This window comes from Dermacentor andersoni, chromosome 4 (genome assembly GCF_023375885.2).
Source record: "Dermacentor andersoni chromosome 4, qqDerAnde1_hic_scaffold, whole genome shotgun sequence".
Classification (NCBI taxonomy): domain Eukaryota; kingdom Metazoa; phylum Arthropoda; class Arachnida; order Ixodida; family Ixodidae; genus Dermacentor; species Dermacentor andersoni.
In genome coordinates, this window is record NC_092817.1 from 49,944,326 (window position 1) to 49,970,975 (window position 26,650).

Sequence of the window (26,650 nt, forward strand, 5' to 3'; positions counted from 1 at the left end):
AACGCGGGTAAACGACATCTTAGTTGAAATCAAGAAAAAGAAATGGGCATGGGCCGGACATGTAATGAGGAGGGAAGATAACCGATGGTCACTAAGAGCTACGGACTGGATTCCAAGAGAAGGGAAGCGTAGCAGGGGGCGGCAGAAAGTTAGGTGGGCAGATGACATTAAGGCGTTTGCAGGGACAACATGGCCACAATTAGTACATGACCGGGGCAGTTGGAGAAGTATGGGAGAGGCCTTTGCCCTGCAGTGGGCGTAACTAGGCTGATGATGATGATGATGACCTTATCGATCACGTCAAACTAATTTTGCCATTCTGCCGCGGATGTGGCCAACATGCGAACTCAGCGCTCAGATCCATGCTTTTCTAAGTTCATACCCAGCTCCATCGGGTCATTATGCAATTGGTGATAGAGCATCTGATATAACTTAAGACCCGCCGCGATATACCAGTGGCTATGGCGTTACGCTGCTGAGTACGAGGTCGCGGGTTCGATCGCGGCCGCGGAGATCACTTGGTGCCGGTAGCGCAGCGCTGGCACCATCTCTCGTCGCAGCTGAATTAACCGTTTCCAGAATCAGCGCGTATGTCATGATGGGAGGAGCAATCTCCGGAATAGCGACAGGGTCGCGCAGAAAATACAAGTGTCGGCGAACGGCGATAAAACCCTCGAAAACGCGACGGAGCCTAGCAACCCTGCAAATATTTTTTGACAACACCTTTAAGTATACTGCCGAACATATAGGCGTTTTCGTGTAATCGGCATCTACGTACTTCGTGTGATTCGTTCGCCTAGTGAACATGAGGTGTAGTCAGACAACACAAGATCACATTGTGCCCATTTGTACCAGTGTTTCCAACTTTTTTTTTTTTTAGCGAAAAGTCGCCAAGTGTTAATGTCAATGTCTTGCTCGAAACTTTGTCCTTTTGTTAAGTTTTATTTGTTTCAAGATATGTTGCTTATTGTTGTTTACACTACAGCTTTAAGTCATTTGCGGTAGTGATGAGACATTGGTCAGATTTTTAAAAGGAAGAATTTCTAAAATAGTATGAGATCCCCTGCAGAGTGTGCTTTCCCTTGGCATACAGCTTTGATGCGCCCAAATGACTCACTAGTAGGCTCTTTGGTACGTATTTAAATGTAGCCACAAAAGGAGTAGAACATATCCTCCTTGCGATAAAATGGGGGCGGGACATTTAATTTAACCGAAGTTGCTTAAGTAATATTACCAAGGCGTATTTGTAATGGAGTTCACGGAATCTCCGAAGTTCTTTATAACTTGAAAGAGCGTAGGTTAGGGCGTGTTGGTATTCCATAACTGAAGTTTTTTAGCGCACGAAAAGGGACGAGAGACAGTGGCAAGACGTGGACACAGCGCTGACTTCCAACAATTTGTTTTATTCCACGAAGCGGTACACACATGCAGCTCACTTCGTTGCGCAGGTCGCACAACGTAGCCCTCACAATAGAGCAAGCTAAGCATGTTGAACCAGAGAAAACGTTTACCTGACATGAATTCAAGAGAGTCCTAGTGAAATAATTTGCCAATTTCTTTGTGTTTGCACACTTTGTCTGAACGAATATGTGAATGCAACCAACCTTAATGCACCGAAGTTCACAGCATGCTCCACAAGGAAACGCAGAAACAAAGTGAGTCTGCAGGCTTCCGAATGCCGTTATCGCCTCGCTTTCGGTTAAAATTACTGGTTGATTTACAGGATCTTCTTCACTATCGCGTTCGTTGATATTCGCGTCCTTTCCGCCCTACAGGCGTCTTCTAAGACGTCGTTAGGGTTATTAGTTACGATTACATAATCACGTCGTCATCAGCTGTCGCGTATTTGTCAGCCGTGGCCACCCGCTGATGCGTTACAACCAGCAGCGTGCGAGTTGAGCGATCCCTTGAGCGGTGTAGCAGGACTCATGACGCGGGCGCGCTCGTAAAGAGCGTCGCTAGCGATAGCAATAGCGCACCTCGGTGACATCTACGGAGGCCAGTGGCGGCCCCACAACCATGGCGTTCGTCGTAAATCAATAAAGTGGCCGTCGGGGACGCCTAAACGCCTTAATTGCACAGGCAAATTTGTTGTAGTGGTCGTCGTTGTAGAGGCGTCCACAATACATTTGAAAGATAGAAATTCGGTTGGGACACGATCAATCCTTCGTTATACAGGTTAATTCGTTGTAAGAGCATTCGTCGCAGAGGCTTTCCACTTTATAGTGATTACTAGACAGCGGCTACAAGAACTGAGAGACGAGCAAATCAAAATCATGGATAAACAAATTGTAGAATCATCACCAAGCACCTCGTGTGCTGGTGAACGCCGGACAAAGCGTGGCAATTAGTATGTATATCTTCGGCCCACTTTACAACGCAACTTCGCCGTTTGAGAAACATAAAGGCCTTCGGTTGCGCTCTCTCGTATCGCAGTTCCCGTTCAAGCGAAATCCCAGCTATACGTGTACGGTTTCAGGCACAACAGTCATTGGTCGTCGCACCTAAGCCACAGAAACAGGCGCGACTGCTTACAGAAGAAGCTACTCGTCAAGAGCCTCCGTTCATCTATAGCGCCTGAGTATCTATCCACAATTATCGGTGTCATCTGAACTGCAACGCTCGTGCGCCGTTTTTGATCATCGGCGCATTTCTAGAAATAAGCGTATTGTCACCGTGCCAGTCGACTATTCGCAGCGACGTAGGTGGCCCGGATGTCGACGAGGGGCGTATAACTTGCCATGCACTGACGATGCCGACCCCGCGCGCTTTTCGGTACTTGTCAGCGAAGGAAGCTCCGAGCAACATGGCATCCACAGCGCAGCTCGGCTTGACGCAGGTTAGTAATTCTCGCTTAGTCCTCACCTATAATTGCACATTTCTCTGCCGCTGCGCTTGACTCGCTTTAAGTGGATTACAGTTTGAGTTGCGGACTGGTGCCTTGCTGTTGTTCTTCGTACACAACGATTGAAACATCATTCGCAGATCAGTTATTCGCAATCCTGCGCCAGGTGAAGGGCGTTTCGTGAACGGGCAAATTAACGTGGCCAATAAGCTATGTGGAACCCAGCAAATTTGACGGAGGCACTCGCAGTCCTCGCCTTGCGGGCTTCACCCGCCGTGGTTGCTCAGTGGCTTTATGATGTTGGGCTGCTGAGCACGAGGTCGCGGGATCTCGTCTCGGCCACGGCGGCCGCATTTCGATGGGACCGAAATGCGAAAATACCGTGTACTTAGATTTATGTGCACGTTGAAGAACTCGACAAGTGGTTCAAATTTCCGAAGTCCTCCACTGCGGCGTGTCTCATCAGAATATGGTTTAGGCACGTAATACTCCGCATTTTTTTTTTTTTTGTGGGCTTCCGCGAACTTATTGCGAACTGTATAACATGGTGAACATTTGCGGTGTTTCTGGCATTGCCAACGCGACTTATCCGATTTCATCAGTGGCTGCACAGCACGTCTGATTATATCCGCGCCTTAAAATTGTATCGGACGAGCAGTTGTCACCCCTAATCTAGTTGCGCCTTCTTGGAGTGTTATCACTGGCATCGGTACATTTCGCAGGCATTCTCAGATCATGAATAGCAGGTTGCCATTATCCCTCAAGAGAAAAGTATATAACAGCTGTGTCTTACCAGTATCACGTACGGGGCAGAAACCTGGAGGCTTACGAAAAGGGTTCTACTTAAATTGAGGACGACGCAACGAGCTATGGAAAGAATGATAGGTGTAACGTTAAGGGGTAAGAAAAGAGCAGATTGGGTGAGGGAACAAACGCGAGTTAATGATATCTTAGTTGAAGTCAAGAAAAAGAAATGGGCATGGGCAGGACATGTAATGAGGGAGGAAGATAACCGATGGTCATTAAGAGTTACGGACTGGATTCCAAGGGAAGGGAAGCGTAGCAGAAGGCGGCAGAAAGTTAGGTGGGTGGATGAGATTAAGAAGTTTGCAGGGACAACATGGCCACAATTAGTACATGACAGGGATAGTTGAAGTATGGGAGAGGCCTTTGCCCTGCAGTGGGCGTAACCATGATGATGATGATGATAACGCACATGCCGTTCGTTACTGGTAAGTACCGGGCTCGCAGCGTTAAAGAAAGGAAATGCGGGCAATAGAGATGACGATTATTGTTGTGTGGCAAATATACACCCCACAGGGTGCAACTGTTTTTAGAGTGTAAGAGTGTACGCCCGCAATGCTCAACGCATGCATTCTCCGCCAGTATATACACTCTAAAACAGGATTACACCCTTCTGCCACTCAACGATAATCGTCATCTGTCTTGTCTGCATTTCCTTTCTTTAACCATGCGAGCCTGGTACTTGCCAGTAAGGAACGGCATGCGCGTTATCAGCATGACATAGCATTCCCGACAGGAAAGTAGGGGGCGCGGCGTTTTCAAGAAAGGAACCGCAAACAAGGCAGATGACGATTATTATTGTGTGGCAGATAGTCCAAAGGGTGTACTTTTGTCTAAGAGTGTACAGAGGCAGCACCGTATTTGTGTCAAAGCCTATCTTGTGCGTGCATGTAATGCGGGAAAGTTCCACGACCGTTCAACGAAAGAACGTAACCAAAATAGCAGCAATTGACGTCCTGACTTGCAAGTTTGCAAGGACATCCCTGTTAACTGGAACACAGGTGACGTGCTCTATTCTATATTGGCGGAGAGGGTACGAATGGCGCGATTCCCCGTGAAAGGAAAAGGGCTTAGGTTTGGTCGCACAAAATGGCGACACTCTGCATCTGCTATCATTATTGCGCCTTTAAAGCCGCTTGTTACGTACACTCTAATGGTATCTTCGACTGGTCGCCTGTATGCCCCGAAGCAGAGTCGGGTAGATCGGTCGTTTCCGGAGCTCAAAGGTAGGGGACAAGCGCGCAAGCCGAACGTGCGACTCGCTCTCGGAGGAGGAAATTGCTGATGCGAAACCACGTGACTACTGCCAACGTCCGATGTTTCGCCTATCCAAAGCCCCCGGCGCTGCCCAAAAAACCGGCGGACGTGCCGGCGGGACGAACGTTCATCGAGACGCCAGCATGCAGTGGCCTAGGTTGCCAAGGTTACAGTGGGCCGTCGCCAACAGCAGCGACGCGGCGCTGCGATGACGTTTCAATCTCGATGACTGCTCCGACGACAGGGCTCGGAGCGCCTCAGAGCCTCCAAGATAGAGGAGAGCAATCGAGAAGAACCAGCCGAACGCAGGGCGCGCACCCTCTTTCAACCAGTAGAAGACAACGCCGCTCGCGAGAGCGGTATAGTGCTCAGAAACGACCAGCCGAAGATAGCATTAGAAATGTTTACACCCTTTCTAGTGCCCCTTCTGCCACGCAACGGTAATCGTCATCTACCTTGATGCGTTTCCTTTCTTTAACGCTGCGAGCCCGGTACTTTACAGTAACGAACGGCATGCGCGTTATCAGCATGATAGCATTCCCGACAGGAAAGTAGCGGGCGCGGCGTTTCAAGAAAGGAAACGCATCAAGGCAGATGACGATTATCGTTGTGTGGCAGAAGGGGCACGCCACAGGGTGTAAACTGTTCTTAGAGTGTAGCTACGTCGGAAGCACTCTTCGTCGAGCAAGTCGGTCTTGCAATTCGTCGACGAACGACGCGACGAGAAGCCGGCCTCCACTGTATAGTTAATCACTAGGTATACACAAGTCAATACAAAAACTCTAACGCGTACTTTGGAATCCATGTGAAGCAAACCTTCCGTAAAGCGATTAATGAAAGGTTATAATTTCGCTCATTTCATTTCTGCTTCTTTAACGTAAGTGAAACTGCTGAGGACACTCTTGCTATACGCAATCTGACAAATTGATATTGTCTTGTACTTCTTAATTTGTTATTTCCTTCAAATGTGCCGCCCATTCTTTGTCGATATCCCGTTGCTGGTATGTGTCGTAATATAAAACTCGGTGTTCTTCCCCGCTGTGAAGAATGCTGACCAGTGAAGCTGTGCATATGGGCTCCTTAATGGCGACCTGCACCTCCACCGCGGGTCGGCCCACGTATGAAGAATTGTTGGTATACGTGTGGACGCGATCCGCCGAATACTAACCATCGACAGCTTCGCTGGAAAGACCGGCATGCAGCAATCATGTGAGGCAGTTCGTATTCGCATGATAGTATACGTGCGATTGTGGCTTAATGGTTATAAACAACTAACCGCAGGTGGGACATGAATCCACATCCTCTCATTGCGCATGCGTCATATAGTCGTAAATATGCCGATGCAGCACAAGACGACGCGACCAAATGCTTGTTGCTCACTTTTGTATGTAGTGTGTCACGCTATATTTTGTATTTTGATTATTAGATAATTATTCAGGACTGGTTAACCATGCAACTTCTGAAGCAACGAAGTTAGGCAAAACATTCCAATTAGAAAGTTGCAGAGTGATTTGCAAAACGTCCGAATACAGTTTGTCTATTAAATATTAGTGTTTTTCGGCTTACTGCGGATGTCCACGACATACAAAACACCACGTGACACGCCCGCTTGCGCGTCGTGATTGCACTGCTCCCATGTGTTCCGCGCCCAAACTTGCATAGCATTTCGCCGGGTGTGCTGTCGCTGCGACTGCTTATCGCTATCATGAGGCGCCGCGAGGCAAGCAAATCGCGGGCGTAATTCGCATAGCCAAGGCCTTCGTCACTGCACTGTCACCTTTTAAGCGGCAGCACGCCCTGCTGGATGCTGTGTTCGTTTGTGCGCGGACAGTTTGAGAGCGCTGCAGTCACGACGCGCAAGCGGGTTTGTCGCGTAGTATATATTTTTTTATTTCGCAGGCATCCACAATAAGATAAAAAATACTAATACATAGAAAGTTAGAAACCGCCCAATCTGACCTTTGGCAAAGCCCTCTGCAACTTTCAAATTGATTTCTTTTTGTCTAACTGTGGTGCTTGAGAAGTTCGTTAGTTAATTTTGACTAATTATCCAATTAACCAAAATACAAGATAGCGTGACACACTACGTACAAAAGTAATAAACATGCATTTAGTCGCGTCGTCTTGGAGCGCATCGGCATATATCTTTAAGGTCTGGTTCAGGTTAGCTGAAACACGATTTACTTAGTTAAGTAATTCGTTAGGTAGCTAAGCAGTTATTTATACGAAAATGGCTAATTCTACAGCATTAATGAGAGGGTAGCAGTAGTCGTAATAAAGCTGAATAGGAGGTATAGAATAAAGGTAGTACAAACCTAGGCTTCAACCTCAAGACACGATGATGAAGAAATAGAACACTTTTATGAAGATGTTGAATTAGCGATTCGAAAAATGTAAACTCAGTATGGGTAGTCATGGGTGACTTCAATGCAAAAGTGGTGGGGGGAAAGCAGGCTGGGGAACAAGCAATTGGCAACTACGACGTGGATTCTGGGAACACTCCAGGAGAGATATTGGTTGAATTCGCGGAAAAGTATAAGCAGCGAATACACACCTTCTTCAGGAAGCGTGGGAACAAGCTAGAACTAGACCTGGAAGAGCCCTAATGGGGAAACAAGAAATGATACATTCCATACTTTCTGCCGATCCCAGCATAGTGCAGGATATAGAAGTGTAAGATAGGGTAAAGGGGTGCAGTGATCATAGGTCAGTAAGGGCTAGGATTCACTTCGACTTCAAGAGAGAAAGGGTAAAATTGGTCAGCAAGAAACAGGTCAACCTATAGGCAGTAAGGGTAAAAGCAGACAAATTCAGGCTGGTACTTGCAAACAAATCTGCAGCCTTAGAAAAGAGATGATGATGACATAGAAGTAATGAATGAAACCGTAACTAGCCTGGCTTCAGAAGCGGCAAGTTGAGTGGGAGGTAAGACACCAAGGCAACCAGTAGGTAAGCTCTCCCGAGTAACAAAGGGCCCAATAAAAAACGACAAAGAATGAAAGTGTCCAACTCAAGAGGTCAGATACAATTCGCGGAACTGTCAAAACTAATCAAGGAGAAAATAAGGGGTATATAGAAATTATGACTGAGGAAGCAGTAAAGAACGGACGCAGCCTGAAAGCGGAAGAAAACTAGGAATCGGACGAACCAAGATGTATGCACTGAAAGATAGACAGGTTAATATCATCAGAATTCTCCAAGATGCAGTAAAAGCAGCGGAAGAAATCTACACTGACCTGTACAGTACCCAAAGCAGCTACAGTACCTCCGTTCAAAGTAGTAATGAACAGGTTACGAAGGCTCCTTCTATAACTAGCGATCAAGTTAGAAGGGCCTTGCAAGAAATGAAACGGGGCAAGCGGCAGGAGGAGATCGACTAGTCGATTTACTCACAGATGGTGGAGACATAATGCTTGGAAAACAAGCTACCCTTTATACGAACTGTCTACAGACTTCAACGGTCCCAGTGAACTGGAACAATGCCACCATAACTCATCCACAAAAAGGAAGATGTTCAAGAATTGAAAAATTATAGGCCCCTTAGCTTACTTCCAATATTATATAAAATATTCAGCAAGATAATCTCCAATACAATAAGGGCAACACTGGACTTTAGTCAACCAAGGGAACAGGCAGGTTTCAGAAAGGGATACTCTACAATAGATCACATCCATGTCATCAATCAGGTCATCGAGAAATCCGCAGAGTACAATCGGCGTCTTTATATGGCTTTCATAGATTACGAAAAGGCATTTGATTTAGTCAAGATACCAGAAGTCATAGAGACATTGCGTAAGCAAGGAGTACAAAACGCTTACGTAAAGATTTTGGAAAGTATCTACAGGGATTCCACAGCTACCTTAATTCTCCACAACAAAAGTAGGAAGATACCTATAAAATGGTCAGACAAGACACAATCTCTCCAGTGTTATTCACTGCGTATTTCGAAGTATTCAAGCTATTTAACTGGGAAGGCTTAGGGGTAAGGATCAACGGTGAATATGTCGGCAACTTCGATTTTCAGATGACATTGTCCTGTTCAGCAACCGTGGGGACGAATTGCGACAAATGATTGAGGACCTTAACAGAGAGTGTAAGAGGGGGACGAAGATTAATATGCAGAAGACAGACAATGCTAAATAGCCGGGCAAGGGAACAAGAGTTCAGGATGGCCAGCCAACCTCTAGTCTGTGAAGAAGTATACGTTTGGCCAGGTCAATTATTCACAGGGAACCCAGATCATGAGAAGAAAATTAAGACGAATAAAAATGGGTTGGAGCGCATTCGGCCGACCTTGTCAGATCCTGACTCCAAGCTTACCATTATCATCGAGAAGAAAGGTGTACAATCAATGCATTCTACCGGTGCTAACATATCAGGTGGAAACTGAGACTGGCAAAGAAGCTCGAAAACAAGTTAAGGACAGCGCAAGGAGCGATGGAATGTTAGATGAGAATGTTAGATGTGTTAGGAGACGGGAAGAGGGCGGTTTGCATCGGAGAGCAAACAGGGATAGCCGGTATTCTAATTGACATTAAGAGGAAGAAATGGTGCTGGGCAGGTCATGTAATGCGTAGGTTAGATAAGCGGTAGACCCTTAGCGTTACAGAATGGGTGCCAAGAGAAGGGAAGCGCAGTCGAAGACGGCAGAAGACTAGGTGGGGGGAGGTATGAAATTAAGAAATTCGCAGGCGCTAGTTCGGATCAATTGGCCCAGGACAGGGGTAATTCCGAGATCGCAGGGAGTGGCCTTCGTCCTGCAGTGGACATGAAATAGGCTGATGATGATGATGAAAATTTAATAATGCAGGCAGGCAGCCACACTTCGCATCTTTGCAAAGCACAAACGGGTGATCGAGCGGATACCCCGCTTTAATCTCGCCGCGACAAACCTGCAATTTGCGGCGTGAGCAAAGGACATCACTTCTGCACATAATGCTCCAAAAATGTGATGCCCCGCCAATATATGTGCCTGAGCACCGCGTCAGCTTCATATCCGTAAAGAGAGCAGCGACAGCTTTGGCGATCCGCTGATTACGAAGTGCGTAAATCCCCTCGCAAATTTCAAATCTTCGCTCACTATGGACGCTTTGCAGTAAAGAAGGCACTGGCCGTGAAAAGGCACACGCCTGCATTTTAACGCTTCTACTGTTATATGGTAGAGCTTCAGAAGTTCAAGTGGATTTTTTTTTTTTTTTTTTTGGTGTGTGTGCGTGTGCGTGTAATCGCATCGCCTCTTTCAGCGCCTTCCGAGTGTCCGGGAATTCCGCATCTGATTACGAGTCCTTGTCCCGCTTGTCAGCATTCTTGTCTTGTGCGCATCTTTCCTCGATAACTTCGTGCGGCCTTCGACGAGCTGGGGAGAGCATCGCGGTTCAAGTAGCGACAACCGCGGTGAAGGGCGTAACGTGTATTTGCTTGTTCATGTTACAAATTTTTACATGTTGCAAATACGAAGCAAATTGCGACAATGAAATGGGCCGGAAATGGGCAGTTTCGCATATCGCAAGGAAAATCGATGACCGCTGGCTGCTTTGTCTGTCTTTGCTGTTCCGCTCGGTTGGGCGTTGATTACAGACGGTCGAAAACTGGTAAGAGCTTTTCAGCACGCTGTCTGATATCCCGCAAAAGGACGCGCAAAAAAAGGAAAAACCAGGAGAGTGTTGATAGGATATCAACAGCGCCTGTTGACTGACGCATGATTCCGAGACTAAGCTCTCCTTCCGTCCTTAACTCATGGTGCGTCACCGTTTAGAAAGCCGTCAGCTGGCACCAAATTTTGAATGAGTCCGACTGAATTGAATGTCAAGGAAAGAACGTGCAAGAAGCGTTCATACACAACTGTAACGTGCTATGCATGTTTCATAAGGCAATAAAGTAGAATACGCACTCGGACTGCTTCCATATGAACTATGATTTATGCCATACGCGCCTCATACATTCTGTGTATAGTTTAATCTAGCAGTCACTGGAATGACCAGTAAAAAATACCAATGCGTACGATGTCATTGTTTCGAACACATTCACCAACAAATCGCTCGTGCGCGTCATGCATCGGGCTTTATGGAGCTGTATAGGTTCTAAGAGGCAAAAAAAAAAAAAGAGAGTTCAACATCTTATCGAGCACCTATAGTCCGATATCTAATGGCTGCAGAACAATCCTTGATACAGGATACGAATTGTTACTGGAAGCCTAGAGATGGCAGAACAAGGAGCTTGAGCCAGCACCAGAGATGTGGAGCAAAGGTGGCGTGGTATTCTCTACTGGGAATCATTGTGGGACGTTTGCGAGTGCGGACAGCTTTATGAGATGTGGATGCGACGAAAGCATTTCAGCCGGTCGCCACTGTCTGAAATTAATCTGCTGATTCTTCACACGTGAAAGCACTTCCGATTCCGCACATACTTAGCATGTTTCCTCGCATGCAAGTCCGTGAAATTTCTAAAGCTGATTCGCAGGAGGCGATGCCAGCAGGAGAGGCTTCAATCATACATAACATTTTTCCATTCTTTTGTAATGCCGTTAGAAAAGTTACTCTGCATAAACATCCCTCCGGGATTGCCCCCTCTCACCTGGCGACTACTTTTTGCAAAATTGCGCTTCGATCATGATGCACTTCCTCCGAATATAACGCAGCACGCTGTCCTTAGCTGGAATTTCATGGCGAAAGAAAAATATTTTTTCCGTTTCCTAATACACCATGGCGGTACAAATTTGCTGGCAACTCGATCGTGTGTGTGCTTTGAACCCAATGCGGGTGTGTGTATGATTTCTTTTATTATATATAAACGGTAAGCAATAATCATGAAGTAAAATAGCCTGCAAAAGGCATGCTCTATTTCCTATGAAGCTTTTGTTCTGGCGATAAAGAGCAGCGGCTGGAACGAAGCTTGGGCCTTTACGTTCTCCGCGTAAAAGGCCAGCTGCAACAGAATTGCACTTAAGCATTAATTGCCAATAAATGAGTGGAATACACTGTTGAAGCAATGTTCTCAAAGCTATAGAACTAGTGCGTGTTTAATTTCTTAATTGAACTCCTATTAACCTCACCTAAGAAAACAAGTCCACGCGGTGGTTAGCGCATATGATGCAGGTCCCTGCACGTTGCCTCCGAGACTTGAAGCACGCCGCGAGCTCTACCCTATCTCGGAGGTCGTGCAAAGGAGTCCCGTGGGTTTTCGACGCCCTGGGTTGCGCGCCATTTCTGGCGAATGACAATAGAGGTGGTTCTTAGAGTCGCAATGCGACACGGATTTCGATCTCGTCGTAAACCACAATGCATCAACTCGGCACATGTCTTCAGCGGCGAGCCGGGGCGCAAATGAGCGCCAGCAGCCATGAGCTCCGACTAACTCGTTTCAATCATTCAGAACTGTACAGAATCGGGAGGATCATTTCAGACAATGCGTGACTTGGCCCACACGCTCTCTGTGCCACAGTGCATACATGCTCACGGCGGGAAGTCCTGCAGAGTCGCATTCATCCCGATCCCCCGAATGAGTCTATTTGGTTCCCCCGGTGAATCTATTATCCCTATTTTTACGTTTAATGTACGGCGTCCCGTCACATCGGTTGCGCTTGACATCTTTCCTATGGCATTTCAATCCATCCAAAGTACACAAACTTGAGGAAACACCCCGATACGGGCGAGCTCGTTTATATATGAACGAGCTCGCAAGAGTTTTGAAGAAATAGTGGTATAACGCAAAAGTACCGCCAAGTAATATTTGTGACCATCTTTAAAGCTAATAAATATTTTCAACAATTCACTGCCTTACGCTTAATTCTTTGCTTCGTGCATTAGCCTTGTAGCGTCAACACGGCACCTTTTCTTCCAGGTGACCCATCCTTACCGGCAGATTACACAAAACGAGATGCGTAATGCATTTCTAGCACTTATGGTATTTTCCCGGCTCCGTTGAGACGCCTGTATATAGGTTTGTTCAATTCAGAAAATGTACACAGCACCGTAAATGAAGAGGTGCAGGTGGTGCCAGTTGTGGTGCGCCGGACTGCACCCACTCGCTGCACGGTTCGAGGGTGCTTTGCACCACGGCGACACCTTGCCTTGCACCCGGTGCAATCGGGCACGGGGCTGCAGGGTGCACCGCTGTACCTCGTGTGAATCGAAAGCCTATAGGTGCAGGAGGTGCAGAGTCACTCGATTGAATCGGATAAGCCTTAAATAATCTAAGCAAAAAGCACGTGTCATTCTCCGCGTCCACCATTCGTTTACCTCGGAGCGGTGCTTCTCTAGCTTTATGCTCAAAAGAAGAAACTTCGTTTGTCGAAGTTTCCCCAAGCCTTTCAGTATACAAAGACCTTGGGTACACGTTGTTAGTACATGTTAAGCTCCCTGACCATGACTTCTATATCGCTTTCATTCACCGCATGCAACGCTGTGGAGGCTAGCAAGACCTTTCGCAGTGGCAGCGTTCACGCTAGAAAAACGTTCGGCGAATTTTACCAGCAATTATGTGAAACTCTAAAGTTCTTGATAGCTCGGTAATAAATCTAAAAAATCTATCCGAGGGCTCGAAATTAACTACTCTGCGCCTTTTAATACATTTATTTTCGATAAATTTGCTTTTAGTTGGGATTAATTTCGCGAGCCGCGAATGCTCGCGCGAGCCATGCACTTGGACTAATTTACATTTACCGGTGGCTTCGCATTGTTTTTATGCGGCGCAAGCTAGTCCCTCATACGAGAGCAGCTCCGCACGCGTACAGATATATGGCAAAGTCATTAATGTTACTTTGTTTTTCTACATTGATGTACGATGCAGCTATTTCCCAACTTAACTGTTACAATAACTTATTGAGTCTTCTCGGCATTTCTCGAGCTTGTGCCTTTTGTTCGCGTTTGTTTCCGGGTAACTTGTTGCTGAATGAACCACTGCGAATGGTAACCGCAGCTCTTTGCCGTCACTCATTAGGACGCAAAGTTAACGTCAGTCTGTCTAGCCCAATCTCTTTCCTCTTCTGCCTCCATATCTGTCATGTTTCATTTCAATAGTAGACGCACTGCGTATCTTCAGATAAGTGCTCTGTTAACGTCTGTAGCTCCAGTACAACCATCTGGTAAAAAAATAGACATTCTTTGAAAAAAGTGCGAAATCACCCTAGTGAAGGGCATTCGGGTCGACAGTGATATCGCTGGTCCTTCTGGTACTTGCAGGCACTATCACTTCGCAATCGCCCCTCGGAACAATGTTGTCAACTCTGCGTCGCTCGCCATTCGCCTTCAAAAATAGGGGCTGGGACCATCGGAACCGAAGAAAAGACGCGAGCGTCGTGGCCAAGCGAGCAGTCCGCACATTTGTCTCCACAGCTTCGTGTCCAGCGCCCCGAGGAAGACTTCACGAGCAGGAGGTTCCGCCCGCAGAGTTGGCCGTCGAGAGCAGGTCTCCCTTGCTGCTTCCAGGATCTCGACGTTAATCCGCACTCTCACTGAATACACAGTAAGTTTTTCTGTTCGTACCATATGACTGTTTCACTCGTAGCATGAAAGCTCGAAACTTTACCGCCATCATTCCCGGCGAGTATACAGCGCGTAAAACCGCATGCGCACCCAAACGCCTTAAGAGTGTTTGCGGAGTGTCCGTTGCTATATTACCCCGCGCCTACATAGTGTACGGGCACTTCTCGTATACGGCTTGCTCTGTACCCGTCCTAGACATGTACCGTCATACCAAAACTTCCAGTCTTGTCTAAACAGCATCATCTTGCACGGAAGACTGAGTTTGTTGGTTTTGTGTGACTTGCATCGCGGAAGGGCCAAGTGTGGGCGCCCTTACAGTGCTGCGCTACCAGATAGAATTGTTCATCCTATGACCAATGAAATGTGGAACTTTGTTGAATGTAGAGATCCTGCAAAGGGACAAAGGACTGCGGCCTTGCGTTGCGTCCGCCCTTCTGCGCATGAACTGCACAAGAACGCATTTATAAGCACGAAACCGCACATTAACCATATTTCTGCGAAGAAATACTGCGATGGCCCTTTTATTGTTTTACCTCCACTTGCCCAGCGGAGTCTTTCAGTGATCGAAGCGTGTCGCACGTCTGTTGTTGCATGTCATCCCTACCATGGTTAAGCCATAGGCTGAAGCGAGCCGTCTGTAGCACTTCAAATACCGCTTGTCTGAGCTGCAAAAGCTCGACCATGGCAGCGCGATCCGTTTTCACAGTGACAATTAGGTTTACGTTGTCGTCGTGTACGTCATCATTCAGAAGACGTTAACTGCGTTAGAAGAAGCACCTAAGAAGCACCATTAAGAGACCAACACATTGATTGGTGGGAACACTGGCACTAGGAGAACGTTCGCATGCAGCTCGCTATAATTGGCCAACGTTACATCAAGTATACGTAAATTCATCTGCTGTTGCAGCCTCAGACAGAAAAACCGAGATTACACCAGTTTGGAAATATGTTCCACTTTTCTAACAAAACGCTCTTTCATGCACTGAACCACAAATGTAACTGTAACGCCCTTGTATTCGTCCCACACTCTGGCAACTATTATCTCGAAACTGATGTCATCCAGGAGATTCATTTCAAGTGAATGAGTCTTGCAAACTCGCCTGCCACAATTAAATTGCAATGTGTTCCGTAATTGGGAACCTAAATTTGTGCATTTTTGTTACTTAGCTGAATATTTGTTTCGCTTTCTGGTCCTAGTAATGTCCGCCTCTTAGCGCAACTCTTGTCCTTGAGTTGGATTATTCGATCTGCTACAGGCGTTTTTTAATGTTTCCGGAGAACTTAAAAATCATCGCCCCGTTGAATCCCATATCTGAATAGCTTCAACTGTTATTTTGTAGTCTTCGTTAATGCGAGCGTCACACAATCTTTTTGCCATGCTGAGGCACAACAGCGGGTAATATATACCGCGCCAGCTCATCATTCTGCTCAAGTGATGACTTGGCGTCGGTTATGACCTGTCTGGCCGTCCTTTCTTCCTGTGCGACATCCACTATCTCCCCCAATGTATTTCCTTCAACAGTTCCCGCTCCAGTCCCTCGTTATCGACAGATTGGGGCTTATGTGAAGGCGCAGTTAAGTTATCGGTTGGTTGACCGAGCTATGTCTAATTGGAATCGTTGCTAGCTCAGTTAAACAAGGCGGCGTGCTTATGAGATGCACGTTACATTTCCTATATGGTTCGTATGCTCTGTTCATTTCCCAGAATACCAGTCCCACGACTCCTCTGAATGTACATGACTCACTTTTCTTTTTTCGTCTTGTGAGTCGGTAGTAGTTGAACGACATTTCCATTTGTGATGTATAAGTAACGTGCAACGTCATGGCGCTCATGAACAAATGACTAGTTGGACAACGTATGCTGCTCGAAATTTTCACATTTTTCGGAACATCATCTCCTTCTGGAAAAAAGAAATGAGCGTCATGGCTCGCTAGGCTGTGCCTGACGTCACCAGTGATTTCATAGGCACGAAACGTTTTCTTAAATGCGCATTACTTCTGTTGTTCCCGAAGGCACATCAGGGCTTTTTCTTTTCTGCTTTCAGGACGGTATCCACTCGACCATTCCGTGGTCATCTGAATTAGAACGCAGTGAGCCCATCCTTGCACAACTCGGCTGTTCCTATCTTGTAGCGTGGTATGTTTTTCTTTCTCCCGTTTTTCAATACAATATAGATCGCGCGGTTGACCTAAAGCCGTTTTTCTCTTCCAAGTGCACGCGAGCTGTGGTAGCTTCTGTCTCGCCATGATTGACAGCCCCCACTCGTTCATCGGTCCTCGACATCCTTTTGCTTACACACCTTCGGCTGCGTACTTGCTCGGCGTGCCAATAAAGTTAACTGTCGCACTGTTCTAGTGACACGGGCTGTACTTAATTGTGCACGTACTATGGTGACATGCATGTCTCGCACCTCTAGACGAAATGCGACCTCGTGCCAAGTTCCCTTGCAAGACGCGATCGCACGTGTTTACACCGCATTCGGTTAAACGTCGCTCATGCAAAACTCTTGCACACATTGCAATTGACGCGTACCCCGCAGCGCGGTGTGTTCAGTGTGAGTGACGACTAAATCATGCTTCGCGCGTCTGCAAGCCCTGTGCTGCTCCTTAGCGTTGCACGGTGTACGTGGACCTTAAATTAGCGCAGGCGGTGTTTTGCGCTCGACGAATTCGCTGTCGTGGTTTCTCAAAGACACTGGCCTCGTCCAGACGCAACAGCACGCAGTGTGCATGTGTGCTGTGTACTATATGCACGCATAGTTAATTTCATGTCCTTCCTTGTCATCTGTAGTAGTCTCCTATAGGCACACTGCCAGTTGAAACATGGTCTTCCACCAGGGATACCACGAGCCAAGGCAATAGCTCTGTACCGCATGTGGTTCGGCGTGGCATTCACAAGCGCCTATTCCTTCCGCATCGGAATGACACACAGCCCTGCTTGCGGCAACTGTGACTGCGAGAAAACGAGCAAGCCCCTCCTCTGTTACTGTCCCCGTTAGAATCTGGCAAGAAAAATGCTCGCGACCATGCTCGAAAACCTGGACGATCGCCCTTTAATCGAGAGCGGAAAAAGTGCTAGGGCACTGGTCCAGACGGGTTTCGGCACTCAAGGCCTTAATGCTGCTCAAGTCGTTAAGGGCTTGTGAATAGTGCGACCGCCTTGAAAATTTGCTGCGCGTAGCATCGGGTTATTGTGAGACTTCCTTTTTCACTTTATATTTTTCTTTCTTCAATCACCTTTCCTTCCATTTTTACCCCTTTCCCAAGACCAGGATACCCTGCCGGTACTAACACTGGCTAATCTCCCTGTCCTTCCTTCCCTTTTTTCTCTTTTCAACATGCTTTAAAAACGTTCCTCTCACTCCTCTCATTTTTTTTCTTTATTTGTTCCCTTCGCATTGCACGCAAAACACAATGGTTCTGAAACATTTGAATTCCAAACCACGCGCTTCAGGAAGCATGACAGTTACGATGCTGTTAAAACTTCATTTCCTGCCCCCGCCTTCCACTCTTACTGTTTTCAGAAGTTGCCCGTTAACGCTGCGCAACACGATGTCGTATGAGCGAGTGCCCTGTCCTTGCAACCAACTGGAAAGGTGAGTGATGTTAGCGGCTTGAATCTTCTTCCTTTTCCTCCCGCTTTGGGTGAACATTAAAAAAAAGAAAACATCCCTTGTCAAAACGTTGTTCCTGAGCACTCTTAACCTCGTCGATTGGTCCTCTTCGTCCCTCGGTGCCCATGGCCTCGGAGATAGTGGTGTGCGCACCGCCCGATCTCTGAGGCCTGTGGTTGATGTTGCCTCAGCGGTCTAGGAGAGGCTCTGCGGAACAGTCCGCGGAGCTTACTGTATATGCTCCCACGCTTGATGTGTCCCGTCTGCTCCCATAAGAGCACACAGTCAGTTTTAAACAGGGATCAATCAAAACTTCTTCGAGCAGAGGTCAGCGCCTCGGCAGTTAGAATAGAGCTTTGAAGTAATGGATGTAAGGGCCTTTGTTATGCTAAGTATCCTTCACATATCCAAGAAAGGACAGGAGGTTTTACGTATGCCTGGAACACCGCGCAACGTTCTTAGTTTCTAATGTTACTCTCCGCGTTTTGGCAAATATCTGATCGCTCGGGGTGGTCACTAGCAAAGTTCTGAGAGCATTCCTTTATTTCCTTTTTGATAATTGAGCGCTTCTTCAAATAATTAACCAGTAGGCTATGCAATACATTCGATTGTTTCGCCGTCTCCACGACGTTATAGGCCAACTTTTCTAAAGTGCGGATCGCGACCCACCATTTCTCCACCTGAAGGAGTTTCAACAGGCTAACCGCCACACTTAACCACTATCAGTTCGATGAAATCGAACTGCAGGTCGCACAGAAAATGAAACTATATGCTCACAATTTCACGTTCGGCCGGGAAGCGTGCCTTGTAAGATTTATCCTTGATTGCATCAGTCAACCTTTAGACACATGTAGTTTCTTCAATAGCTTTATAAGGTGTACACAACCTATTTCCTTAAAACGCTAAACAGGGTTATGTTAAACTAGATAGCTAAATTATCACGATGAAACGCAAGAAATGTCAGTGTTGCCGTGTGCGGAGCCTTGTTACGCAAAAAGGAGTACGTAGTCATGAACTCGACGAAAGCTCGTCTGGTCAGGTCACTGTTTCATTGTAGGTCTGTTTCATTACGAAAAGGAAACCCGCATGAGTTCCGAGATGTCGACTAACCCTCTTGACTTGGTCAGTGACCGTAACATCATTTGTAAAAAAAAAACAAAAAAAAGTAACAATGATTTTCCACACTAGCTCCTCGCAGCATCATCGGGTTCGACGGCGTATTCTCTGGATTACTTGATGGATAAACGAGGATTACATTGCATTATCGACTAACTCAAGACAGCTTAGCGAAGTCTGTTCTTCCTTTGAACAAAACAGCTCTTGCTTCAGAAAATGCATTGTAGAATCCGTGGCCACATGCTACCACAAGAGCAGCGGTTTCGCTGGGAAATTTATAATAAACATTGATCTTAATTTCCATACATTTTTTTTTCCACGTATATGCATTCATTCTTGAAAGAATACGTCAACTCGGCTTTTCAATTTAGCGGATCGTTTTCAGTGTCCCTTAAAGGTGTTCTGTGGCCCTAGGAGTTGTTCGCTCAGCATATCCCTTGCAACTGGCCGCAAGTTCCAAGCTTCGTGGAATAGCTACCTCTGCTCGTGCGCTCTTTTCTATAAAGTTTACTCTCTCTCCCCTAAGCTTCGTGCATAGCTAGGAGTATTCTGGCTTTGTTCTCGTATTTCAACCCTTTGAACCACTGTGCTCGGGAGGCGATACCATGGTTTGTCTTCCCTTCGCCACTCTACCCACGGGTGCCCCATCCTCCTCGCGGCTTTTTTTGATGTGTCCTATTTCTTTTTTCGTGTGCCCTAAATTCCTTTCTAGCCAGGACGACCAGTGGACGCCGTCTTCGCTGTGTAACATTGAAGACTGCGACTACAGCAGCCCCAGGGAATTCAACATGAAGCGGCACAGGGCCAACCTCCACGCCTGCTTGAAACACCCTCTCCCGGGCAGGCCGGCGAGAGAACCCAAGGTTTGCTGTGGCGAGTCGTTCGCGACGCTTTATAGATACTCTCGTCACCGGGAACTCAAGCATGGCGACGGACACCTGTGCCGACTATGTGGACGCCTCTTCCCCAGGCAGTCGCACCTCGAGAGGTGAGCACTTATGTAGCCAAATTATTTCTATTTGCCAAGCTTCATGGTAGCACCGGACACCAGAAATTGCGCGATAATCGCCAGTATGATTATAACCAGATTATTTCTATGAAAGAAAGAGAAACTGTCATCCACTTGACTGTAGCACGAAGCTAAAAAAGAAACCCATACGTGCTTCTCGGAAAAAAAAAACTTCCCAGATGAATAAAATTGGCAGTGGCTTAGCTCGGCTATGCCAGGATATACGTAGCGAAAGCTACGGCATAGCAGGGTTAGCCTTCGTTAATCTTGATTCCAAGTCCAACTTAGTTTGGTTGTTTAGCTATGTTGCGGCGTTTAGCCAGTCGTTCAGCGCGCTGTTCGTCTGTATCCTGGGCGATTCGTTTCCTCTTCATATCGTTCCGATGTCGATTCCAGGCCTCCTCCTGCTTATCAGAATTGTCGCCGTCCATACTGCCGCCTCAACTGTGGTTGCGGCGCACGCGAGCTCTCCTTTTTAATGCTCCGTCATGTTATCAGGCATGCGACGCAGCTGGCGAAGCGAGCGGAGGCGAACGCGTTGTGATCAACGCGGTGTGACGTCATGTGCCTCCTCGGAGCACGGCCACGGCGAAATCGCAAGTTCGCGGCCAGTAAAGCATTCCCTTTAAAAATTCGTCCTGCAGTGTTTCCGGGATTCGAACGCAGAACCAACTCCTTACCGCGGGGCAGTCGTTCTACCGTCTGAGCTCACCAGGAGATCGCTGATCGAGGGCTAGTTAATCAACAAATCGAGACACTGGGACGCTGAACATGGCAAACCAGCTTTTCGTAAGCCTGCATCGTGGAGGAAAGGATCTTATAACCCTCCAAGTTAGCTAAGGTGGTAGAGCGACCGCCCTGGTAAGGCGTTGGTCCCGCGTTCGAATTCTGAACCAGGGCATATTTTTCTTAATCTGCGAAGTTTTCTGAGGCACTCGTATGGATTTTCTTTGTAGCTTCGTGCGACAGTCATGCACTTTCTTCCACTTTGTGGGCTTCCGCAGAAGTGATTTGCCCTATTCAATGTCTCACTGCTTCGAGTTTAATTTCAACTTGCCAAGCTTCACGCACCGGACACCAGAAACTACGCGATAATTGCGAGTGATTATTAGTTTCAGCTTATTATTCTTATAATACAATAAATTGGTAGGAGACAATATACAGGATGATTATAAACACATTATTTTTATGAACAAATAAACTGTCATCCACTTGACTGTAGCACGCCGCTACAAAAGAAACCCATACGTGTTTCTCAGTGGAAAGAAAATTCCGCAGTTGAATAAAAATTTGTCCTGTTCCGGGATTCGAATGCAGAACCAACTCCCGACCGGGTTGGTCCCAGGTGTCAACCTTTCCACAGTCTGGGAAAATGAAAAGTTCCAATGAAATGTATTCCTGCTCCAGTTTACTGTTAATTTCTCGGAACTGGTGCTGGCCAGTTTCTAGCAAGAACGTCGACTGTAACCATTAAAATTAAATTTAGACACAAGGAAGGCGCTCCTACGCCGCGCGACAGAACTCCCTGGCCGCAGCTGCTTCGTTGCGGCGGCCCAGTATGGCAACAGCAACAATTTCACGGAAGTGTCGATCAACCACAGGGGTTCGACCGTTAACGCCGGTTAACGGTCGAACCCCGTCGTCGCGTGCGGCCGAGCAAGTGGCCATTGCCTTGGCCCTCCTGGACGACAAACATGCCAATATGTTCAGCGAATCCAGGGCAGCTATCCGCGCGTTCAGCGTTGGCGCTGTGTGTAAGGAAGCCTGTCGCATCCTCGACGGCAAAAGCATCGCCACCCACACCCTCACGTGGTTCCCCGCTCACATGGGATCCATCATGGGAGGCCCCACAAACCTCAACGAGCTGGCCCACTCCAAGGCGCGAGGTCTCGCTTTCCGCGACCATGGAGAACTCCAACGCCGGTCCGCAGGGGTGAACAGAGATCAACCGACCACATACAATAAAATTGCGCAGCACTTTTATCTCAGCAGGAGAGACTTTCCCCTTCCACACAAGAAGTTAAATAGAGCGCAGGCACTGACCCTCAGATTATTGCAAACAGGCTCGTATCCTAGCCCAACTTTATTCCACAAGCTTTATCCCGACACCTATGCCACTGGTTCTTGCAGGCATTGCAATGACACCGCTATCCTAGGCCATATGCTCTGGCGCTACCCCTCGTTACGAGGCACAGAACCAATCAATGAGGACAAGTGGCTCTCCGCTATCAAGAGCCCCGATGCCGCGGCGAACTATAGGCTGTCCAGAGGGCCCACGATGCGGCGGTCGGGCATGGCCTGCCCAACGTGGGAGCGGCCCGCAGCGCGCTGAGTCGCGTACCTCAGGACCTTCATTAAAGTTTTGCACCCATCCACCCACCCATCCATCCATTCCGCCGCTATTGTGAATCTTGATGAATAGGATGTAAGATTTTGAATCGAATCTTCTGTTTTACTAATCTGAAACAGTCGCCGCAAGATCTCCGAGGGCAAGCGTGCGAACTCGCAATGTACGAGCGCGTCATACATTTACTTTCGCTCGAGTAACCACTAGAAAGTGATCCATGTCGTACATACAAAAATCACTAGCGCTGAAAACTTGTTCTTTCTCTTGTATGCTCAAAGTAGGTCGCATGCTCCAGGGCATCTCAAACGAATGTTGCGCCTATATTCTTTTGGCGCGCACAATATTCTTCATTGCAATGTTACCAAAAAAAATTGGTTAAAGCTCGCAGGTTCACATGCCACACTTGAGCGACTGTATTGCGTTGGCATTGTTTCATTATCGTTCGATTTTATCCATCTACATTGCTTCATCGGAATCGCCTTTACGGAGAGTAGTCTAGTGCAGATCATTACGCAACCCAGCCAGCCCGCCGTGGAATGCTTCCCACTTTTGTCATGTGCCTACGTATGCGCCGCTCCGGCGCTCCTTGCCTGCTACATCACTCTCATCGCGACAGCGAAGATCACTGCAATGCTATCACACCAACACTTTTGACAGGACACATGCTGTGCATCGGTACCAGTGCAAGCTCATTCACGCTACCTCCAGTATAGGCCTACCTTGCAGCGCATCGATGCCCTCAATATTGAACCCGAGGAGAGTTCTGTGGAATGCACACGCATTATGTACGGCAGTTTCGTTGCCGCCATTACACACACGGGACTGTCATGTAATTCAGGCATGCATGCATGCACAACGTCCCCCATACCAGTGCATCTCTTCGTCGCTGAAGCGTCAACTATCGAGGCTTCGTAACAGCGTTTCCTGTCTGTCACGTGGGCGGCATGCAAAGTTTGACGTCGAGTGAAATGTTCAGAGTTCAAATAACGAGACCAGAGAACAAAATATTGGGGTCGAAATTGCTGTAGTTTCAGAAAAGTATGCGTCAGTACTGGCAGAATACCAATCGCAATAGTGTCGTTCGGGGAGCTTCGGAGCGATTTTAAAGCTTGTCAATAATCTCCCTGCAAAACGCTACATACCTATTTTTGTGTGATGCCAGAGTGCAGGCCCGGTATATATACGTGGAATTTATAATTAGCCGAGCTTGTTGGTAAGACGAGATATGCTATTGCAAACAGCGAGCGAACCTGACTCTGATGCTCGTTTGCTGACGTCTCCCTCTGTTCATCGTTTCTGCAGGCACATGCTCGTCCACACCCGAAAGAAGCCATACGGGTGTGGACTATGCGGCTACGCCACGCCGTCGTTTTCGAACCTGGGACGCCACGTGGGCACGACAAAGTGTCGTCGGGACGCCCGGCGGATCGCCGCGGGACTCGCCGAGCGACCCCAGGCGGAAGGCGTCGTGGCGATCATACCGGACGTCCCGACAATGATTGCCGTACGTGCTCTCATGGAGCTCGGCCGCGGCGTGCGTATCTTCGGGCCGGCCCGTTGCGCCCGTCGGCGGGCACGAGGCGTGAAAAGAAGGAAGGTGTAGAGCGTTCTCCAGAAACCCGGTGCACATGCTTCGTGACAAGTTGTCCCTTACGTGGTTCCTCTTTTATCAGGGGTGTTATTTAGGGACCATGTATTCAGCGGAGGCAAACGAACAAGGCTTTTCGGTAAATCAAGCACTGGTCAAAATGCCCAGAATGGGGGGCCCTGCTATAGAGATACGCGAGGGGGGGGGGGGGGGTTGCTTATCTATTCCTAGTCGGTCAACAAATTCGGCGAAGATGTTACAGACGATGCAGTAAAATATCGCAGCATCGTTTGTTTCCAGAATCTAGCGGCTGTAATCAAAGCTATTCAAATAACCAGACCCCAGACCACCTAGACACATTTGTCAGTTAATCTGCCGTTTCGTTTAGAAATCTGCCTTCTTAACCAGGCACCCAAACCAACCAAACCAATTGGATTTATGATGTACTACAAGCTTAAGCGCCCGAGAAACCTTCGAGTCACGAAACTGAGTGAGGTACACAAAATATCACCATCACTACAAAATCTTGATTTACGAAGGGAAGAACTGCGACTAGAATTTGTTTAAAAAAAAGGAAACATTAGACCAGACGGTGAAGGGAAAGTGGCCAACTGAAAATGCAACACACTGTATAAATAGAATTTTAATCGTAATAAATCGGGGCCGCCTCTTATTCAACGGAACGAGAAAGGTTTGTGTGTAATCGAGGACAGTGTAAATCTGTAAACTAACCAAGTTCAGAAATGCATCATTACAAATTATTCCTCCCCACTTGCCACACATGTGCGAGTGCCTCATGCGATGAGCCCATCGACGTTTAATTTTCCAGCACACGTTAGCGACCAACAAGTTGGCCTGTTCTGAGACGAGTTGTATGTTCTACGTACAACACTACAGGCACTGCTTAAAATACGAAGGATCGTTTCTTGTTACCCCAATGGATCGATATTAGTATGGCGGTCGTGCAAGAACATGGTCAGCAATGTGTCACGTGGGTGGAAGATGAAATCAAAATTTTCAACAGGACTGCAACCATTTTCGTTCCACGCTAGAATGCATAGACCCAGATTTGCACGAGTAACCTTTGTTACTGAAACAGTGGATTAAAACCCAAACCTCTACAGTATCCTTGATCTTTATCTATAATCGCCATTTCATTCGAGTATCTGCGTTGTACTGCACTCATGCAGTGTACGTACAAACGATGTATCACTTACATCGAATGCACATCTTTCGTGGCAAATCCAGTTTCAGGGGTGCTCTGGACATTGACGAATTACGCCATGTTGCCGAATTCACCGCCTTGCCTGGCTCAGAGGGTCGCTAAGACCTGATTGGCTAGAAACGCAAATGTGATACAAGCAGCAGCAGACTCTGCGAGCTCTCAGCTGCTCTCTCGAATAAATGTTTAAATAAATAAATGTTTAAATAAGTAATAATTCAAATGAATAAATGTTTAAATGAATAACCACAAATCATCAAAAGTCATCCACCGCACAGCCCGGTGAGAGTGCGTGCGTGCATTCGATGATCATGACCAAACTTTCGTTTTCTTTTTCTTTGCACCAGCGTTCTTTGGGCCCTAATATTTATAGCGCAAGAGAGTTAAGCAATCTGGTCATGCTGTTGCGAGCACCTGCACCGGGTTTCCCTAGACGCTCTCTGCCTGACACTTCATTCCTTTGTCCGCCTTCGTTGCGCGCAACGGCCTGTGTTCGATCTCCGCGAGCATGTGCCCTGTGAGTCTGCGCATTTTTTACACGATGCTTGCTTGACCCTCACATACTTACGTTATTTGGTCATTCGTCATTTCATTGTCTCGTCTATTTTTTTTTCACTCGCCCTCTTTTTATTCCTTGTGATCATGTTGACATGTGCCAGAGATGTATTCTCTTCCAATATAGCGAATACACAACATAGCCCTTGACGTCATATTTAACAAAATTGGAGGGCAATCAATTCACTGAGGTTCCGTAGTTTGATAGCATGTCTTTTTTCCAGCTTAATTTTTTTTGTGCTGTTCTTAATGCACATGAATTCTTTGCTATCCCGGTAAGAAACTTTTGTAATCACTCACCATTTTGCAACTCTGTGATTTCAACCTTCATACTATATGGGATTGTAAATGTGGATTCACACATGGTCTACGGACAGGATGTAACACGTCTGCGACTGTCTGTATGTCCAGACTGCATGCCGCGTAACTTCTCGACCGCACCGCGTGCAACTTTGCTGGTTCGACGCGCCTTTGTCCGAGGATTGAACCGGGTATTCTGCACTCAGTGTAAATTGACTTCACTGGCAGGTGTCTGCGCTCTGCGACATGTCTGAGCGCACAATAATGCTGTCAAAGGCACAATTGTACAAAGCGTTCCCTCAACGCAGAAGTGTTCTGTCGCAACCTGCCTCCATTAGCGCACACTGCAGTCAACTTGGTCATTCAGAAATAAGCATTAATTACCGCGAAGCATCGGCACATGTGCCCGATATCTGACAAGCTACCATGGTGCTGTTCTTTTATTTTCCATGTTCTGATTTCGCGGAATATTGGTTCATTGCCTGTTTCATTGTCATCCATACAGCATGCA

General features: G+C 47.2%; 2 protein-coding genes across 3 annotated transcripts in view; one reads left to right on the top strand and one right to left on the bottom strand.

Annotated features, from left to right (window-relative positions):
• LOC129386191 (uncharacterized) overlaps positions 1–18,261 on the bottom strand; it is a 58,348-nt gene extending 40,087 nt beyond the window's left edge. The window contains exon 1 of the mRNA XM_072287822.1: positions 18,094–18,261. Coding sequence (XP_072143923.1) covers positions 18,094–18,129 — 36 coding nt within the window. The 5' untranslated portion in view covers positions 18,130–18,261. The remainder of the gene's footprint in view (positions 1–18,093) is intronic.
• LOC129386192 (uncharacterized) lies at positions 2,716–24,241 on the top strand. 2 transcript variants are annotated; one of them, XM_055073727.2, is made up of 6 exons: positions 2,716–2,839; positions 14,086–14,368; positions 16,434–16,525; positions 17,913–17,984; positions 19,831–20,106; positions 23,777–24,241. In XM_055073727.2, exons 4-6 carry the CDS (start codon positions 17,941–17,943, stop codon positions 24,075–24,077), a joined length of 621 nt encoding a protein of 206 aa, XP_054929702.2. In that variant the 5' UTR covers positions 2,716–2,839; positions 14,086–14,368; positions 16,434–16,525; positions 17,913–17,940; the 3' UTR covers positions 24,078–24,241. The 2 variants fall into 2 exon arrangements, with proteins under 2 accessions (XP_054929702.2, XP_054929701.2); XM_055073726.2 differs by lacking the exon at positions 16,434–16,525 and having other exon boundaries at positions 23,777–24,240.
• Positions 24,242–26,650: the final 2,409 nt, after the last annotated feature.

What these genes read in the sequence shown, in the direction of transcription:
- LOC129386192 (XM_055073727.2), top strand. Translation starts at nt 17,941, where the DNA reads ATGTCGTATGAGCGAGTGCCCTGTCCTTGCAACCAACTGGAAAG. An exon ending in CCTTGCAACCAACTGGAAAG is followed by an intron (nt 17,985 to 19,830) that starts GTGAGTGATGTT and finishes ATTCCTTTCTAG; the next exon opens with CCAGGACGACCAGTGGACGC. An exon ending in AGGCAGTCGCACCTCGAGAG is followed by an intron (nt 20,107 to 23,776) that starts GTGAGCACTTAT and finishes TCGTTTCTGCAG; the next exon opens with GCACATGCTCGTCCACACCC.